Genomic DNA, 18,991 nt, shown 5'->3' with positions numbered 1-18,991 from the left:
TTATCAAAGGGCAGCATCCTCATCCTCATATTATACTATGCCAATTTACAGTGCAGCTAAGAAATGTTGGATGGCAAAGTAACATTCATTTTCTAACATTACAGGGAAGTGTTTTACTTGGAACATTCACAGGTTATAGATGTTAGTTCAACCCTTTTAGAGACATGCTAGAAACAAACACAAAATCACAGAGCTGATTTTTTTTCTCAGTTGTCTCCAATGAGATTTTTGCCGTGCATTTGCATGTTTGCAAGATCAGACCCCAAAAGAAAAAGCATAACAATGCTTTAAGTTCAACAGCTGATGGCTGTTTATAATGAAGAGTGCTCGTCACAAAATTGCACATCGAGATGTAAAAAGAAATGCAAAGTAACAGGGCAAGAAAATTACTACTTGTTAGTCTTTCAGCTGTTGCCCTCTTGACCTTCCCTAAACCATGTGACTAAATGAGTGCATTGGCTTCATGTAAGACAGGGTCCTTGAGGGTTTTTGCAACACTTATGAAAGTGTGTTTGCTACTCTGAAAGAGAGTCTTTCTTCTAAAGAAATAAAAGGAAAATTCTTTTGGTTTCTTTAAATCTCAGCGTAAGGAAAAGTAAATCCTCCTTTCTGCTATTCTGAAGATTATATCTGGGAAATTAAAAACCTTGGCAGTTTCATGCTGTAAATGCCAGAGATGTCAAATTTCACAGCAAGTTTTCTGTAGACCTCTTCATGATGGTGCCTGTAAAAGTGGGTCCATATGTGTCAAAGTTGTAGTGGGATTACAGTTCAGAGATAGCAAATGAAATCCAAGGAATGCTCTTAACATACTATTCATGAATGCTCGTAACAAGTGAGAAGCGCACTCAAAATTAACTGGGTAGCTTTTTTCTATCTAGTCTTTTTCTATCTTTTTTCTATCTAGCCACCATTAGAGGTGTCATGTATGACAGTATCTGGGTTGCAGATACTAGCCTTAAAATGTTCCCGACCAGGAGCAAATTATGACAATATGATATATTGACTAAGAAGGTATTTATATGGTGAGGAGCATTTTCCAGGTGTGAGTACTATATACTGTAGATTTTTGCAAGCACTTGAATAGAGGGGTTTTTATAAGCAAGCAGAGTATATAAATTATAACCATCTCAATCTGCCTGATAGATGCCTGTTATAGTCCATAGTAATTTAAAATTTTTATTTTTATTAAGAGAAATTTCAGATATCTTTTGTAAAAATTACCAAGCTCAGTAAAAACAAAAGCCCCTTTAACAGTCTTGGGGACTGTCTGGTAGCAGATGCTTGGGAAAGAATACAAGAAGATGGCAACATGCACAGAGTGTGTCTCCTTGCTTTCAGCAGCCAGCGGCTCGGGGATTTTCCAAATCAGAGATGGTGTCCTCATTTATGAAAGCCCTGGGAGGGTTGTTTACCTTGCATGAACTTATGGGTTTTTTTTCTTAATTTATGTAAACTTTGTTGTGTGTAGCATCCAGAGGCAAGGAATTCTGTAGAGTAATTCTTTTCCAGGTGCAAAGAGCCTCTTTTTATTTGTTTTTAAATCTTTCATCTGACAACTGATCCCCAAGCTCTTACACTATGCAAGGCAGAATATTTACCCTATCTATGCTCATGATGTTGTGTAGACTCTCCCCTACACCTTCTCCTGATCATATCTTTTCCAGCCTGAAAAGTTCTGGTCTATTTAGCTGTTCTTCTTGTTGAAGCCACCCCATACATTTCATCATCCTGTTGTCTTTCTGTGTGCCCTTTCTAACTGTAGTGTATACCTGTGAGACAGGAATGGGCAGAGAAGAGAGCCCTGCACATGCTATTCTAGCTGTGAGCATGCCATGAGTTCATGCATGGTGAGGTGATGGTCTCTCTGTCCTCATGTTCCGCATGAGCTTTCCGTTACAAAGCCAAGATCTCACTCACAAGCGCTGATAATATGTTGAAAGTTCATTACTGTGTATGAAAACTTAGGTTTTGGAGTAGTTTGTTGTTGATTTGGGGATTTTTTTTGGTTTCTTTTTTTATTGTTGTTGTTTTTTTCTCATAAGCATTAATTTGCATTTATTAGCAGTGAATTTAATCTTTGGGTTTTTTCCTGTTCAATTGGTATCAGATAGTCCATGTGCAGCGCTCTGCATTCTGCTTTCATTTTCATTCCCTTGAATAATTTAATATCCTTTGGAGATTTTTTTACTACTCTATTCATCCTCTCCTCTGCATCATTTATAATATGTTGAATAGCACCAGTCCTAGCACAGATCCCCCTGACCAGCAAACTCCCTTCATTGAGTAAGCGGTCCATTTTAAAGCTTCCCTTTACATCTAGTATTTTATCCATGAGAGAATTTTGCCTCTTGTCCCATGGCAACTTTTCTTTCTTTAAAAGCTTTTACTCAGATACCTTGTTGAAAGCCCTTTGGACTATATCTTGTCCCCACGCTTTTGTTGACTCCTTCAAAAGACCTTGTATATTTGTGAGACCTGCCTTCTCCTTACACAAATGGCATTACTTCCTCCGCAATACAGCACATTTATCCCTATGTCCACTAATGCCGTTTGTTATTAGGTATCTACCTGTTACACCAATTACTCACCAGTTTACAGTTCCCTGGAGAGCTCTACCCCTTTAAAAAAGAAATCATTTGTATCATTTATGAGACTTTCTGCTGCTCTGGTGCCAAAACAATTTTAATCAAGAAGTTAGATGTTAATAGTTCAACTGTTTCATCCTTGAGTTGCTTTTGAACTCCCGGGTCAATACCCTCTGGCGCAGGTGATTTGTTGCTATTAATTTTGTCAGTTTATTTTGTAACCTATTTTACTGATAGTGCAATCTGAGATGGAGCCTCTGGTGCTTTTTGCCTAAAGAAAAATCTCAGCATAAGAGTTCGCCTCAGCTCCTCTGTGGTAAACATAGGTGCAAAAAATCCATTTATCGTGTATTATCTTTCTAAAACTGCATGAAAGTGAGCGTCTTTTTTAATTGAGTTTGCTGATTCCAATCTTTAAAGCTGTGTTATTTCCCCAGTTGCAGAAAAGAAACACTGGAGACGGCTGGATCTGTGTAAATCTTTGGGTCCTGAGGACTGAAGTTTCTCTTCTCTTGTGGTTAGCAGCAGGAGGCAGTATATTATGGTATCCCCTGAGTAATTTCAGAATCAGCTGTCTAGTTTGATAGCATCACTGTATGGAATCAAAGGTTTTATAGTTACCCCCTTCCAAGTCTGCTGACAGAACAAAAAGGAAAGAAAGACAACATTGTCTGCTAGCTGGAAGTCTCTATTTTATCCCTGTATTTATGACAATGTCATAAACCTACCAAAACATTCTCACATTGTTTGTTCCTGTCTCTTCTTTCCACCCTTGAGCCAATTCAAGGTTCTGCCTTAACCTTTGTGTTTTCTGGGGGATGCGGATATCTGAGAATCTGCTTTTCCAGTGGTGATCTACAAAAGAAGGGGTGCACCCTCCTTTTCCAGCTGCTTCCTAGATTATGTCTGCCTATGTCCTCCTTTATTGCAAAGGCAGATGCAGGGACAGCAGATGCCTGCATTATTGCAGCCTTTTTGACTGGAAAAATATCCCAAGTAACGTTCTGTTGCTGCCATCGTGTGGTCCCTTAGATAGTTTCTTACAAGTACTCTTGGGCTAGTGGGAATTGTGATTTTTCACAGACTTTCTCAAGGTAGTGTCTTTGAGAGGAGTGGTCCTAAAATAGGAGCATAATCATTTATCTCCACTTCTGTTTGTGGTCGTTTCAGAAGCACAAATGATTCTCAATTCAATTTGTGATTCTCAATTCAAAATTATGTTAGAATTCTAAGTTCTTAGTCTTTGGACTGAATGAACTCTTTGCTGCATGAATTGGATGTGCAGGTTCTGATACGATTTCTGTTTGCACGTGTACCAGAAATACTTTTATATTGTTATATTTGTTCTATGCAACTATGTTTTCACTTTAAATTGACCTGAATGCATACTGGTGCTGCAATAGATTTTTTTTCATGTTTATTGCCTGTTGCTATATGCATATATATGATATAAATATATGATATAAATATGATGCATATTGCATCATGTTGCCTATCCATCGAGATGGATCCAGATAGTCACATGACTGAAAATAAATCTTTTTTTGCCATTTCCCTTGTGCCTTGTGGCACTGCTGGCACAAGGGAAACATATGGAAATGCAAGATCTGCAGCTGGTTTGAAAGGCAGTTTTCCCCTACCCCTTTTCTGCAGTCAGCCCATACCTTGGTTCTCTTACAGCAGTCGCGAAACTGCTACCTGAGTGGATGCAAGAAACAAGGCCCAAAATTAGTTTAAAATAAGTAGTTGATGTGTCAGTTCAGTAAATGTTTTGCATTGTTTTCTAATGTGCAATTCAGCTATTTGTTAGTAAATTGAATATCTTAATAGAGGCAGATTTCTTTTAGAACAAATATTCAAGGGATGGTTCTTTTGAGGTATTCAGAGTGGTGGTTCTTTTTTTCTCTAGTTGGGCATAATGTACTTCAGGTGTTTTTGAGAGATTTTTTTAAGCTCGTATGTGGAAGCTTTAGCTAAAGCAATGTGATTTCACCCCTAAATGGAAGCATGTGGACCTCCCCCCCCCTCAAAGATCAAGTGCATGTGCCTGGAGGATTGGGAAAATGTATATGAAGCAAGGGAAAAACAAAGAAAAGGTGATGAAAAAGCACTAGATGGAGCCTGAGGAAGCAAGAGCAGCGCAGGCTGGAGAAAACACCGGGAACACTTCATTCTTGAGTCCAGAAGCTGTCCAAGAACTGCACGCAATACTATCACTTGCTGTTTCACTGGAGCTGTTCATGGAAACAGGACCCTGCATTCTGCTTGCAGGGCCAGCTAGATCAACAGGCTTGCATCAAGGGGTTGTTAGTGCCAGTTTTTGATCTGTCACTCTGCTGCTGTGCATTCCTTTATATATCACTGACAGTGAGAAAATATAAGGTGCAAAGCTAAATGTGGCAGTGCAACGTGGATGTCCCCTTCTTGGCTTTGCATCCCCAGGGGCTGGCTGTTGGATGTGCTTCACTACCTGACCTGACCCTTGCAGCACAGCTGAGGCCAATATGGTCTGCACATCTGCTGCATGTCAGAGAAATCAATGCCTTTGGGCAGCTGCAAGTGGTCCTCTGCTGTGAGCATGAGTGTCTGGCATCCTCACATCCCCTTGGCTAACCCTATCCGTTCTTTTCACCCTGTGGTATCAGTTTTAAAGAAGCCACAAGTGAGATTTCTGCTTTTATTTAGTTTCCATATACTTGATTATAATGTTAAAGTCCTGCTGAAGTTTCATTTCCACCTTTCTGTTTTACCAGTGAGCTGGAGGGATTTGTTGAAGACCTGAAGAGGGACTCCACAGCCACCAACAAGACAGTTACACTGAAAGATGTTGAAGATGGAGCCTTTCTTTTGCGTCAAGTAGGAGAAGCTGTTGCCACCCTCAAAGGTATGTACTTTTCCTTTGTCCTTGCGGTTCTTCTGTTTTAACCATTATGGTTGAGAAGAGTTTTGCCTTTGACCTGAGGACATTAATTTTCACTTCCAAAAATATTTAAAATTAGGATTAAGGGGCTTGTTGCTTGACTCCTGGAGAGAGGCAAGCACTCAACTATTTAACATTCGCCCCATTGCTAGTTTGTTTCTTCCTGGGGCTTTTATAATTTCCGCTTGAGCTTCACAGTCATTGTCTTTGCAGGAGAGTTCCCGACACTGCAGAATAAAATGCGTGCAATCCTCCGCATTGAGGTGGAAGCCGTGAGGTTCCTCAAGGAAGAACCACACAAGCTAGACAGCTTGCTGAAGCGTGTGCGCAGCATGACAGACATCCTTACCATGCTCCGGAGGTGAATTTGTTTCTTTGAAACTAAGGAGTTTCCTCAAGCAGGCCTGGAAGAGCTTTTGGGTTTGGGTTCTCTCACTGTCCCCAGGGTCATGTGGTTTTGAGAAATACAGACTTGTTTGCAGTATTATATAAATTCTTCCCAGAGCCTCCTGAAGGGAAACCAGATTAACCTTTCCTGTGCTCAGTGCAGTGGTTCTGCTATGATCAACAGCCTCAGTTGTCTAGATGCTATGACTGAATCTAGCTCCCTCTGAACACTTCCAAATTTGGGAGATACAGAATCACAGAATGGTTGAGGTTGGAAGGGACCTCTGGAGATCATCTAGTCCAACCGCCCTGCTCAAGCAGGGTCCTCTAGAGCATATTTCCCAGGATCACATCCAGGCGGGTTTTGAATATCTCCAGCGAAGGAGACCCCACAACCTCTCTGGGCAACCTGTTCCAACGCTCTGTCACCCTCACAGTAAAGAAGTGTTTTTTCTCAGGTTTAGATGGACGCATAATGCCTGGACGCAAAAGCTCACAGAGTAGCATCAATGTCATATCTGAGCCAATTAACTGCAGACATTTACAATAATCTAATGTAATAGAGATATTATCTGACACTGAAACATACATCCCCAAAAATAAAAGAAGTAACACAGAAAGTATTCTGAATGGATACAGATATCCCAGAACCTTTTGCAAGAAATAGGAGATATTTTTCAAAACGCTTGTGAGTTCCCATGAATTCTTTATTCTGTACTTTGCAGTTAAGATACTTTATCTAAAGCTGAAGTATTAGATAAAATTTGTGTCCCTTAAGTGCCAGTGTTTAGTTGTGTTTGTCAGAATATATAAGCAGCAAACAAATGCTGATTTCTATGAGGCAATAGGCACTGGATTTAATTCCTACTGAAAACTGTGAGTGAATCAGGCCAAACCGTCAGTGGTGGTGATTGTTCTCAATTTTACTTAAATTGTAAGGAAAATAAAGTCACAAGGATACTGTTGCTGCCATTGTTTTAAGGAATCTAGGGTTGTCATTCTTCCCATGTGTCCTGGAGCATTGTAAAATGGTTTTGCCAGTATTGGCAAAGGGATAAAATGCTTTATGTAACAGATCTTCTAAGAGCTGCCCATCTACATACTTCCACATTAGTTTCCTTTGCTTAAAAATGACTGCAGTTATTTCCTGCCTCATCCCATTTGGGAATAAACAGTGAGCTATGCATGTCAAAGTTTTACTAACGGTATTTTTGAAGCCAGATTACATATTAAACCTCATAAAGTATGACTGAGTAACGGAGAAACTGATGACATTTGATGGATAGCTAGGTGTTGAAGCTCAGCCATTTCACAGCTAGTTGCCAGAAATGGTTGAATTGCTTTACATTCTCAGCTCATTCTGCCCTGAACTTTTGACAGACCAGACCTTCATGAAGCATCATTTGAGTGTTTTGTTTTGGCAACTTTCTAAACTGCTGCCTCAGATTCTGTATGACTATCCATTTCCAGGCAGATAATCCAGGAGTCCCTTTTTAATTTAGGTTTTATGGGGAAAAATAAATTTAATTGATTTCCATTCTGCCTCTAAAATCAATCCACCCTAACTTACTGGTTGGTCAAAAAGTGCCAGTACATTTCTGAAGCTTTGTAAACATTTTAGAAGGCAAAAACATCCTAATTAGAGTGTTCTCTTTAAAAATCTGAATCCCCGACTCATGAGAGGAAGCTATAAAATCACACCACTGAGTGCATCAGGAAGAAAAATACTATTTTGACATTTCTGATGTAGGTATTTTTCCCTTGCAAAAGCTTGAGGAGGGACCGTTGTTGTTAAGTATTGCTCGTGACTGATCCATGTGCTAACGATGTGCCATGCTGTTGTGTTCAATTTGGCTGGGCAGACATGTTACAGACGGACTGCTGAGGGGTGTGGATCCCTCCCAAGCTGTGCAGTACTCCACTGTGGAAAAGGCCACCACAGCTGAAGCGCTGAAAAACCAGGAGGAGATCAAGCATGCCCAAGGACACACACAGCAAAACCTCACTGGAATCACAGCAGAGTCCCAAATGTCATCGGTCAAGTCGGAAGTTGTCCCCTTCTCAAGCATGACGGTCCATCACGTGCAGAGCTCTCCCGTTGTCATCCACCAGTCCCAGCACTCGTCAGCCCTGGTCAACCACAGCCAGGGTTCTCCTTCCACAGCCAGCCACAACGAAGGTGTGCCGGTGAGCAGCCATCCCATAGCCACCCTGCAGGAGCCGGCAGCAGGAGTCCAGCTCACGCAAGCCGCTCCGGTGCCGCATGTCTCTGTCAATGGTGCCACCATGCAAAGCCTTTTCATCGAGGAAATTCACAGTGCGAGTACCAGAAACCGAGCTGTATCGATTGAGGTATGATGTGTTCTCCTCAACCGGTTGTCTTCTCTTTGGGTCTGAGCTCCCAGTCTCACTCTTGAGAAGGAAGGTGGGATTTTTCAAAAGTGTTATTTATATGCTTAGCCCCTAATTTCACAAAGCGCTTCTGAAAGTACCCCGGTTTTAGATGCGATAATATAATAAAATGTAACCAAAATAGGTCACTGTGGGTTTTTTGAATAACCTTTATATAAGAAATAATTTTTAGTTTTTTTAAATAGTCTGTTTTTAAACAATAGCATATCGTTCTTTGGTAGCCCTTACACAGGTCGATTTCAGTCATTCATTAATTCTCCATGTCCCTCATTTTGTAGAGGTAAAAATGAGAGAGGGAGAAGTTTCAGTGATTTCACACAGAGCTATCAACAGATCACACAGCTGAACTCTCATGTCCTATTACAGACATGCACTTTAATCATCAGCACAAGATATTAAGGCAGTGACCCTGATTTAAATTTTGCCTTTGTTCCTTTAGCGAGCAGCGGGCACTGTCAGTTTGTTTTATGATTGCGCTGTTTGGAGGCCAGAATAAGTATACAATTTCAGTGTTAATATATTTCCTTTAGTTGCTGACTAGGACTGAAAGATTCTCTTCACATTGACCCATAAAGTTTATACATGGATTTTTAAAAGTAAGTGAAATCAGAAAGATGAACAGATGCTTTACTGTTTTCGTCTAGAAAGCAGAAAGGAAATGGGAAGAGAAAAGACAAAACCTTGATCACTATAATGGAAAGGAATTTGAGAAGCTCTTGGAAGAGGCCCAGGCTAATATAATGAAGTCAATTCCTAACCTGGAGATGCCTCCCCAGCCAACCACCCTGCCAAAAGGAGACACAGTGGAAAAGTTAGAAGTCTCAGGTAAGCTCTGCTGTAGTATATGGTGTAAGGTAAGGAGTTGCCTGTCGGCAAAAGAGAACTTACTTTTTCTACTTAATAAAATGATTTCATTTTAGATTTCTATGTTCTTGATCCTACCTGTGAGAACATCTCTGAGAAAGAGGGCAGGTCCTGCTTACAGGATTGCATCTCAAAAGCGCTGATATTGCAGGTGGCACGGTGGGTAACCAGATGAACATGAATCCTGGGTGCTGGAACCAAGAGAGTGAGTTTGTTCTCTGGAGAGAAACATATCTCGAGAGGAGGAGAGCAAGAATACACCTTGCTTTTGGCAGAGATGGGAGTATCTATATACTACACTGTATCTATAACTGGTGTACTATGTCCCAGTTTTGCACTTAAAAGTTTAGCATTACAGAGAGCTCTGAAAAGAACCACAAAGAAGTTGAGCACAAGATGAATGATTTTACCATTCAAAACTTAAAAATGTTTTACAGAGGTACAGATTATCAAAGGAAGATCAAGACATGCCTGAGGTTTCTGAGGGTAGGAGTCCTTTCAGCTTCAGAAAACAAGTCCCAACGAGTCCCACAAGTTGGAAGCTGAAGCTGGAAAAAGCCAAATTAAAAATCAGGTGTCAAATTTTAACATTCAGGGTAACTAATCACCGAAACAACTTTAATTATGAACATGCTAGATTCTCTGCCACTTCAAACCTTTAAGCAACGTTAAGTTGCTTCCCAAAAGGCTGCTGAGGTACAAGCTCTGGGCATGATGCAAGAGTTGCTTGGATAAATACTTGAACTCACGTTAAGTGGGAAGTGAGATTATTTGATCTTTCTGGTCCTTGCTAATTTCATAATCTGTAAACTACAGATACAACCAATGCTTTGGATGAGACCCTCAGAGGTCCACAAAAGATCTGTGATTCTGCACAACCACAGTTTTCTTGCGGGAGTGGGTAGCTATGTAGGAATGAGTTTTGCGGTAAGGATTCTGACTGCCTGCCATTTGCTGTAGATGTACTGAGTTTCAAGTTCAGTATGGTCAGAATGTGACCCTGTAGCAAAAAAAGGCAAACGTTGTAATGGGATGATTGAACAGGAATATCTACAGGATACATGAAGTAATCTGTTCTGCTCAGCACTGATGAGCTCTGATTTAGAAATCCTAAAACTTAACTTTAAGGAAAACTGAACAGACTGGATGGAGTCAAGAGGACAGCCGTGATAACGACCAGAGCTGTAGAAAACATGATCTCTGGAGGAAAAAAAAAAAAGAGTTGGTTTTGTTTGGCATGAAGAAGAGAAGGCTGAGGAAGGACAAGGCAAACAGTTTTTAAGTACATAAATATCTGGTTAAAAAGGATAAGGACAAGAAGAAATTTTAAACTGCAACCAGGAAGATTCAGGTTAAGTAGTAGGGGAAACTTCCTAATAGTAAGGAAAGTGAAGCGTTGAAGAGGCTGCCTGAGGAGTATGTAAGGTCCCCATCATTGGAGAAAATGAGTGACACCAACAATGATCAAGAATGCTATAGGTAGAACTGAGTGTGTTTCATGGCAGCAGGATGATGAGGTTTCCTTCCAGCCCTATTTTTTCACAATTTAACATTCAAATCCAAGTATGAACTTCTTCAAAGTTAAAGGGGAAAGGAAGCTGTCGCATCCAAACCTTGGATTTACCTCATTAACTAGACATGAGTCACTGGCAAAATTCTTACCCAGATATTTAAGAATATAAAAACATGAGAAGTGCCCTATTTGGTCAGAGCAATGGTCCAGCCATCTTAGCGGCCTGTCTCTGACAGAGGCAATGGGAGATGCTCTTTAAGGGAGCACAGAAACCTGGCCAGTTTCTGCTATCTGTTAGCACTCCCCAACATCCCCAGCTGTTGGATATGCGATGTTAGAAGGACTCTCCCAGCCTGTTGCTTTTCATATCTATTTTGGCCCTGTTGTCCATTCTCTAGTGCCATTTTGAACCTACTAATACCATTTGCTTGCCCAGCCTCCTGTGGCAGCCAGGTCCAGAAGCTCACTCCCCACTGCATGAAGGAATGCTTTCCTTGATTTGTTTTAAACCGATCTCCAGCCAGCTCTAGTGGGCACCCCCTAGTTCTAATATTTGCAATTTGCCAAATACCAGCCCTGCATTCCCTATATAAAATCATGAAGGCAGTGGATAAACCTTGATTGTATCCTGGGGGCTTCAGCCTACCCATCTCCAAGTTGTGGTGTTGCAGCCTTTCTAGTTTCCCCTTCATGGCACCTGCTCTATCCCCTGGATCACTTTAGTTGCCCTCTGTAGGTCCAGCACATCCTTCTGGACCTGTGGAGACCTCAGCTGCAGGCCCCACTCAAGATGTGGGACATGAGCGTTTTATTTAACTGCAAAATGATGCCCTATGGCTTGTTTACACAAACTTGTAGAGCATCTGGGAGGAGTATTTTCATATCCAGCATTTTGTTCTCGGCACGTCTTTAGCACTGACAAGTTATTGCCGCTTGGATGTTTATTGACATACAGGTTTAATATAAATTCTGTTGAACCTTGCAAAATAATTTTACAGTTCTGGCACTGTTCAGTGAGGTTACTGGCTATTAACAAATTTAACATGGATAATGTGCAGCATGAATAGAAAAAGTCAGTGAAAATAAATACCAGATGGGTGCAGTGAGCTGTGACAACATCTTAGTGCTGAACACAATAATAGAAAAGAACTTTGTAGTTCACATATATAGTTAACTAATCCATTTCCAGAATACGATTTTGCACAGTGTACTGCCAGTAGATTTAAGGGGAAATTTGTTGAGACTGAGACATTTGCCTTCTGTTCTGCATAATGAATCCTGTAGTAGTCGCATAAATAAGTTAAGAGAACAACAGAGCTTTTCCTTAATACTCGATTAAATATCTCACATGCCACCCAACTCTTCTACAGCTCAAGAAGAAAATTTCAACACACTACAGTCTTTGTTGTAGACTAGAAAACTGAGCAACATATGGAAAGAGAGACCACCTACCCTAGTAGTATAATACATAAGACATTTTGGCAATAAGTTTGCGGAGTCCTTTGCTGGCTCTGCTACAGAACCCAGATAGATTACATTGCCAGAATGCATTGTCTTAGTTGGTTTCCGTACAGCGTCTGATTAATAATCTTTTTTTTTTTTCTCTGAGAAACACAAAACAAAGTTAAATTACACACTTTATACAATTTTGCAGATGACTCTATAAATACTTCTTTCTTGTCCTGACTCCAGCTCACCTTTGTTATCAAGATTGTTCAGTGAAAAATATGCGGAATGTCCTTAAAACATTGGCTAGAAATTGGGTTCCTTCATCTCCCTTTGTGCCTTTGCATGTGATAATGTCCTGATTTTTGCAAGTGGCGAGTTACCAGTAGCTTCCACTAAAGACAATTTGCTTATTTGAATACAAAGGCTGCCTCAAGGCAGCCATTATTATTTACGATTTTTTTAAGGCGTGTTGGATTTTTTTTTTGGTGCAAGTATAAAGACCCCTGGCTGGGAGAATGGATTTTAGTCTGGCTGTACCTGGTGGAGAACGGTTCAGTTCAGTAGAAGGGCTGGCGATTTTAGCATCTCATATGGAAGACTTCCATCTTATTTACATAAGCACTGAGCCCTTTGGCACCAAAGAAGGTTTTGTAAGGTAGCATGTTTGATGCATGACCAGGCTCAGACCCAGTGAATTGTACTTTTCTGTTTGGTCCTTACTCTTTAAGCATGCTAGAAGAACTCAGCCAAGGAAGACGTTATTGGAGCAAAGTCTTTCCCTCGGAGGTTTTCCTCCAAAAGTTCCTCCCCAACAATCCTTTTGGACTGGGGAAATAAAATTGTTCAACAGAGAAAAAAGGAAACCCAGCTCTAAAGTGTTATGTTTTGCTGAGTCTTGTGGCATTTACTCTGAGCAAAGCCCATTACAGCCTCTCCTCAAAGACGCCAGCTAGTGGGGGTGAGGGTGGGATTTGCCTTCCATAGCCTGTGCACTTGCCACGCTCCCTGATGATTTCTATTGCCTATGTTTCTCCTTTTTTATTTTCCATTTTGAAGATGGAGATGGATGGTTCTCTCACAAATATGGGAGAGATGGTAGAAATTGTTCTCTCTTTGTGCTGTCCCTGTAACCTGTCCAGCCTTGTTCTTCCTGAGCGCAAGGAAAACTTTTGTGTTCTTGTGGTCAGAGTTGCCATGAGTTTTATGGTAACAGACCTTTAAAAGAGCAGGGATTCGCACAAGCCCCACATCATAGCCTGCTAAACACCGTCTGAGAGCATGAGTTTGATTTTCTAGCAGCAGATAAGAGCAAATCTTACCTTGCCCTGGTAGAAGTGCATCTGGCATCACAAAAAACTTAGTGGTGTGCATTGACAAAAGACGTGGTCTAATGTAAGGTGTATCTGGAAATCCTTTCCTATTGCAATCCTGCAAGTGTCGGATAACCAGGACGGGATGTGATACAACGGAGCATTTCTTTAAGCTTAAGCAGCTTTGAAGAACATTTGAGCTAACAAGGGAATGAAGATGAGGTTGGGTCAGACAAGGGCTGTGTCCAGTCCTGGTGCTGTTTTCGGGCAGTGGCTGTACAGCACACGGAGGAGATGGTCACAGCCCCAGATGTGGACAGTTATGTAATAGCTTGTCCAGAGGGAATACTCCCTCTTAACCCTAAACAGCTGGGTAATCCTGAAAGCAAAAGTTTTTTAATTTTGGGTTGTATTTATTGCAGCTGTTTATGTAACACTCTGAATAGCTGCAGGAGGATTATTCACTCACTCTTAAAAACAAACAGTGTAAAGAGAAGTGTGAAGAGAGTGGCTGTTGCCATGCATGACGCTTAGTCTGTAATGAGAAACACATAGGGACAAGTCAGTGTTTCAGCCCTGAGCAGAATAGTGCTGCTTCTGGAAAAAATATAGGCTGGTGATGGGGAAGAGGAGGTGGCAACTGCGTGGGCAAGCAGTTGTGGGCAGAGGGGGAATACCGATCTGAGCAACTGGTCTTCTCTTGGAAAACTCCCTTCAAAAAGCAAGGCCTGACTCTGCTACTGGATTTGGTATTTGAATCACCGTGGGTTAGGAAACTGTATATAAAGCCATTATGTTGTAATTCAAAGGCAAAATTGTGAATTCCTGGAGCAGCTGATAGTAAGTAAAGCAAGAGCGAATGCTGGCTTTGAAGAGGAGCAAGTGCAATTGCCCCAGGTGCTCCCTGCCCTGCCCTGCCCTGCCCTGCCCTGCCCAGCAGTGAGAGGACTTGGTGAACTGGGGAGGCAGCTATAACAGAGCAGCGTTTCCCTCTTCCCTTTCAGCCCTTGTCTGGACATAGGTGGTTTTGCTGAACTGCAGGGTTGCTCTTCAGATCTTCTCTTAGCCGCTTGCCAGCAGTGTCTCCTGGGCAGAGTAGGAACACGTGCTGGTTGCTTCAGAGTTGCTGAGCATGGTGAGAAGCCTCCAGGTTTGGCTCTTGCTAGTATTCACATTGATGGCCATGTTTTCAAAGAAGGGTACAGGGCCACTGTCTGTAACCAGGCATCTCACGCTTGCACACCCAGGATTGAAATCCCAGGCACAGTGACGTGGGAGGCAGGGGTTTCACAGCAAATTCTTAGGTGACGTGACCTGACTCCTCTGTGGAAACGCAGAGCTGCTTGCTTTTGTTTGAGGCGGTTCCACTTGAATGCCAAATGTGTTGCTGATGATAACATACTTGAGCAGCAGGACCTTTGAAGACAATATTGTTTTTCTTTCCCACTTGAGGGAGAGGTGCAAACTCTTTTTTCCCTCCTTTACCTTTACCGGTGCTGACTTTGTGTTGCTTCTGTTCCCTTGCAGAAGATGTTCAGGATGCAGAACAGGAGAACGACAAGCTGACCAAGTCCCCACCACCTCCGCCCCCGCGGCGCAGTTACCTGCCAGGGTCCGGACTAACCACAACAAGATCAGGAGATGTCATCTATGCAGTCAGGAAAGAGGCAGCTGCTGTCAAGGTTTGATGATTCAGACTATAAGCAGTCAGACTGCTGGTAAATTCCCAGACTTGGGCTTATCTATAAACCACAGAATAAGTTGAGACAGAGCTATGTCCTGGAGAGCTACTGAAAGCACTTACCAGGAAATGCTGCTCTGTGGGCAAAAGAGCCAGTCAGGTTTAATCATCAGTTCTATTTACAGGAATCTTATCCTTGCCTCACTGATCTCCTAACAATGCAGAAGGCAAGTCACAAGCTGCTTTCATCCAGTGCAGTAAGAAGATTAAAAAGTAAAAAAAGCACGCCTTATACAGATGGGGAAGATCAGCTCAGACTTGAGAGAGTTTTCACAGAAATGTTGTAAATGAGTTTCTTTGGACGACTTTTCTCCATCTGTTCTGCTCCCTGCAAGAAGGGGAGGGGACTCCAGGTTAGGAAGCTCTGTGTTGTATGCGTATGCCACCACATCAGCAATATTAGTTTCTTTTGGACTGATGAAATAGCAGTCTTGTAGATCATAGCATTACAAGGAGAGGGACCTTGCAACAGGTGAATTGTGCTAGTGTTAAATTTACTGTGTTTGCTTTGTATCAGGGAGGGCTTGGCTGTATTAACTGTCTGGGCTTTCTCATCCACTTCTAGGAATGCAGTGAAGACACTGGCCAAGTAGTGCAGTCCAAAGCCCCTAAGGAGGATCAGGCTTTGTCTCAGAGCACAGGGCTTGCTGCAGCATCAGCTGCAAAAGACGAAGATGAAGAAGAAGGAGATAAAATAATGGCAGAACTACAGGTATGCGCTTCAGCTTGTGTGTGGTGGTACCTCTGCCCAATATCACTTCTAGCTCAGAACATGACGGAAAGTAGGCCTGCCAGTCTTGCCTGGTCCCCCTTTGTTACATTGGATGGTGCTACATTATGTAAAACCCATCCAATTTTTTAAGAAGCCTGGAGCTAAGAGAGTGCTCGAGGATGCTGGGGTTGCTGTAGGCGAATCCTTCCAGGCACACACGCAGATGGGACTGCAGTGAAATTTGTATTTGGTGTGGTCACTCCTGGCCTCGCGTTTCTCACTTAGTGCCAGGCCAATGCGGTGCTAGGAGCATATCGCTGCTATTAATGGTGGAAGCAGAGACTAGGGAGGCTTTCCTGGGGAGCTGTGCTCCCCTGCCCTGTGCCATGGCCCAGTTTTCATGTTTCCTGGAGTGCTTGAATATTGAAACGTTTTCCATTGTGTAACTGATATATTGCTCTGTCAGTGGCGTAGAAGTCATGCTTTCGTGCCTGGTCTTTGCTCAGCAGTGCAGGCGATGACACTGCAGTAAAAACCAAATATCCCAACTGATGAAGAGCTGAAGATAGACAAATACGGTTGTGCTAGTCAACGCAACATGATGGAAAATAGATCTGTCAAGGGAAACAACATTCTGGTCACATAACAGATCAGACTGCTTAAAGGAAATTGTATACCTATAAGCATTTCTGTAAGGCATTAGAAAAATATCATGCCATATTCTGGTTAAAATTTGGCACCATAGAGCATACCAGAAGAAATACGAGAGGACTGAGGACTGTCTGGCTCTGAAAGTGTTGTCACTGATGCAGGTGTTCACAGTCAGGTCCCAGAGGGATCAGCCACAGGTCTGTGCCACTTTGTATTTTTATCAATGGCCTAGAAGTCCGTGTAAAATCCTTACTGCTTAAATCAGCTCAAATCTTAAAACTAGTGAATGATAAGAGCAGGGAGATGATAGTAATCACTTAACCATCATAGTACATTTGAAATCATTGAAATGTAAAACCCCTTTGAAGAGCAACAAATATAGGCCAGACCACAATGGCATGCCTGTGAAAGGGGCAGGAGCTGCAGTATGAGGTTAACCACGAGGTCAGTGCTGTTGCCGCAAAGTTAATGTGTCCTATGGGTGTAGATGTGAGAACAGGGAGTGATTTTATTTCTGTGTTCAGAGTTGGTGTAATCAGCCCTGGTCTGCTGCACCCATGTCTGGGTGTCCATGCGTGCCCCGTTTACAAAGGTTGTTAACAACATGAAGGTCCAGAAGTGACTTGATTATACTGTGAAAGTAATCGTGGCATTGCATTGTGCAGGTAATCATAACTTCATGGGAAGTGCTAAATGCCTTTTTAATCTAGCAGACAAAGGCATAATAAAAATCAACTGCTGAAGCTCAAGCAAGGCAAACCATTTTTAGAAACTGGTACAGATATTTCAGAGCAAAGGTGATAAACAAACAAAATACCAAGGGAAATAGTGGATTCTTCATCACTTAAAATCTGAAGGACTTTGAGGATGCCTTTGTGGATGGTATGCTTATCTCAGAAACACATTGCTGGCCTCACAGAGGGGTAAAAGTCTGGGCAAAGTCTGTACCCTCTATTGTAGGAGGACTGGGACTGCTTGTTCTCACAGTCCCCTGTGGTTTTACATGCTCTGGCTTATAAACATATATATGAATAGAATGTGGTGAAAAACTAGCAGAAAATCCATATGCCGATTTTTGCAATGGATTTTTGAATTATTATTACTTCTCAGTTTTTTAATACACATGTAACAGATACAGGAAGTACAATATTTAAAGAAGGGTCTGACTTTAATCTATCAATGTAATATCAATGTAGCCCTGTAATCTATCAGTTACAGGGCTATCTATCAGTAGCCCTGTAATTAGGGCTATTAATTTCATGAGAGTTGCCAGCAATTAAATAAGTTTCCTAAAAGCTGATACACCAATATCATCTTCTTGTGTGTGGTGGTATGTCTGACTCCTGTAAGCATGACTCCCTCACCTCTTGGCTGGCAGAGCTCCCTGCCTGTGTAGCTCACTGATGACAGAGAGTGCCAGTATTGGCCAGCAGAAATCCGACTGACACACACTTGGAGCAACGCACAGTCATGGCAATGATGGCTCTGTTCCCCTGGACCTGGGAACCAGTCAGACAGAGAAACCCAAGGAAAACAGAGGGAAGCAGGCAAGCAGGATAAAAAGTTGCAAAGCTCTGCCATGACCTGGAGTTCAGCGGTCCCTAGCCCATGCACTGGGCTGTTTCCAGAGCAGGAGGAACCTGGAGGTGACTGTCACCATCTGGAGCATGGGTGCAGGCTGCAGTAAAGACATATGTCTCCAAGTCAAACATTTGAATAACAGAATTTGTGTGGGGAGAAGGGGAGTTACGTAGTTCTTGCACAATGTACCATGAGACTGGATGAGTGTGGGAGCTGAGTAGACAGCAAGGGTGAGAAGGGGTATTATACACCCTCTTCTCTTTTACTGAATGCTTAAGACCTGCTGCTCTCACCTCCTCCTCACCTTCCTGCAGGCAACATATAGACCATTTGCAGATGAGAACAGCTAGGAAAGAAAAATATATTTCAACTGTGCTTGTCCCATCCAAGCAAACAGAAAACCACTGCTAAGACTCACAAAGAATGGAGCTGAGATTTGTTTATTTAAAAATATGAAATCTTAAGTTCAGTCATTAACTGATGTATGATCAGGCCAAATTATGTTTAACGGGGATTTTGAGAGAATCAGTTGGCTGCTGGGTCTGTCGTGAGTCCAAAATTTGCCAGAGCTGCTGTGGATTTCCTAGTTAAGTTTGGATAACTTGCAGCACCTCTGCGTGCCTCAATTTCCCCATCTATAAAAAGAAATCAAGCTCATCTCCCTGAAGGACACATTGAGGTCGAAGCGGTGAGCTGCAGAGCAGTCGTGGCAGATTGGAGGTACCCCGTTTTTCTTGGTTGATAGTTTAAAACCTCCATTATTTTGTGAGGTTGTAAATAATATGGTTGAGCTGTGAATGTTAAAAACAAATGCTGTATTTGTAGTTGGTCATCTCCAGAGGTTTCTGTGTAAAAGCTACCTG

The 18,991-nt window shown here is 42.1% G+C and overlaps 1 protein-coding gene across 14 annotated transcripts in view; it reads left to right on the top strand.

Annotated features, from left to right (window-relative positions):
* The window catches only part of KIAA1217 (KIAA1217 ortholog), a 248,783-nt gene that overhangs the window by 221,481 nt on the left and 8,311 nt on the right, over positions 1-18,991 (top strand). For all 14 annotated transcript variants that reach the window (XM_068934551.1, XM_009673633.2, XM_009673631.2 and 11 more), the window contains 6 exons: positions 5,342-5,472; positions 5,722-5,869; positions 7,758-8,247; positions 8,952-9,132; positions 14,971-15,125; positions 15,750-15,896. In XM_068934551.1, coding sequence (XP_068790652.1) covers positions 5,342-5,472; positions 5,722-5,869; positions 7,758-8,247; positions 8,952-9,132; positions 14,971-15,125; positions 15,750-15,896 — 1,252 coding nt within the window. The remainder of the gene's footprint in view (positions 1-5,341; positions 5,473-5,721; positions 5,870-7,757; positions 8,248-8,951; positions 9,133-14,970; positions 15,126-15,749; positions 15,897-18,991) is intronic.

The sequence above is a fragment of the Struthio camelus genome, chromosome 2 (genome assembly GCF_040807025.1).
Source record: "Struthio camelus isolate bStrCam1 chromosome 2, bStrCam1.hap1, whole genome shotgun sequence".
Lineage (NCBI taxonomy): Eukaryota > Metazoa > Chordata > Aves > Struthioniformes > Struthionidae > Struthio > Struthio camelus.
This window is presented reverse-complemented; position numbering and strand designations above follow the sequence as displayed.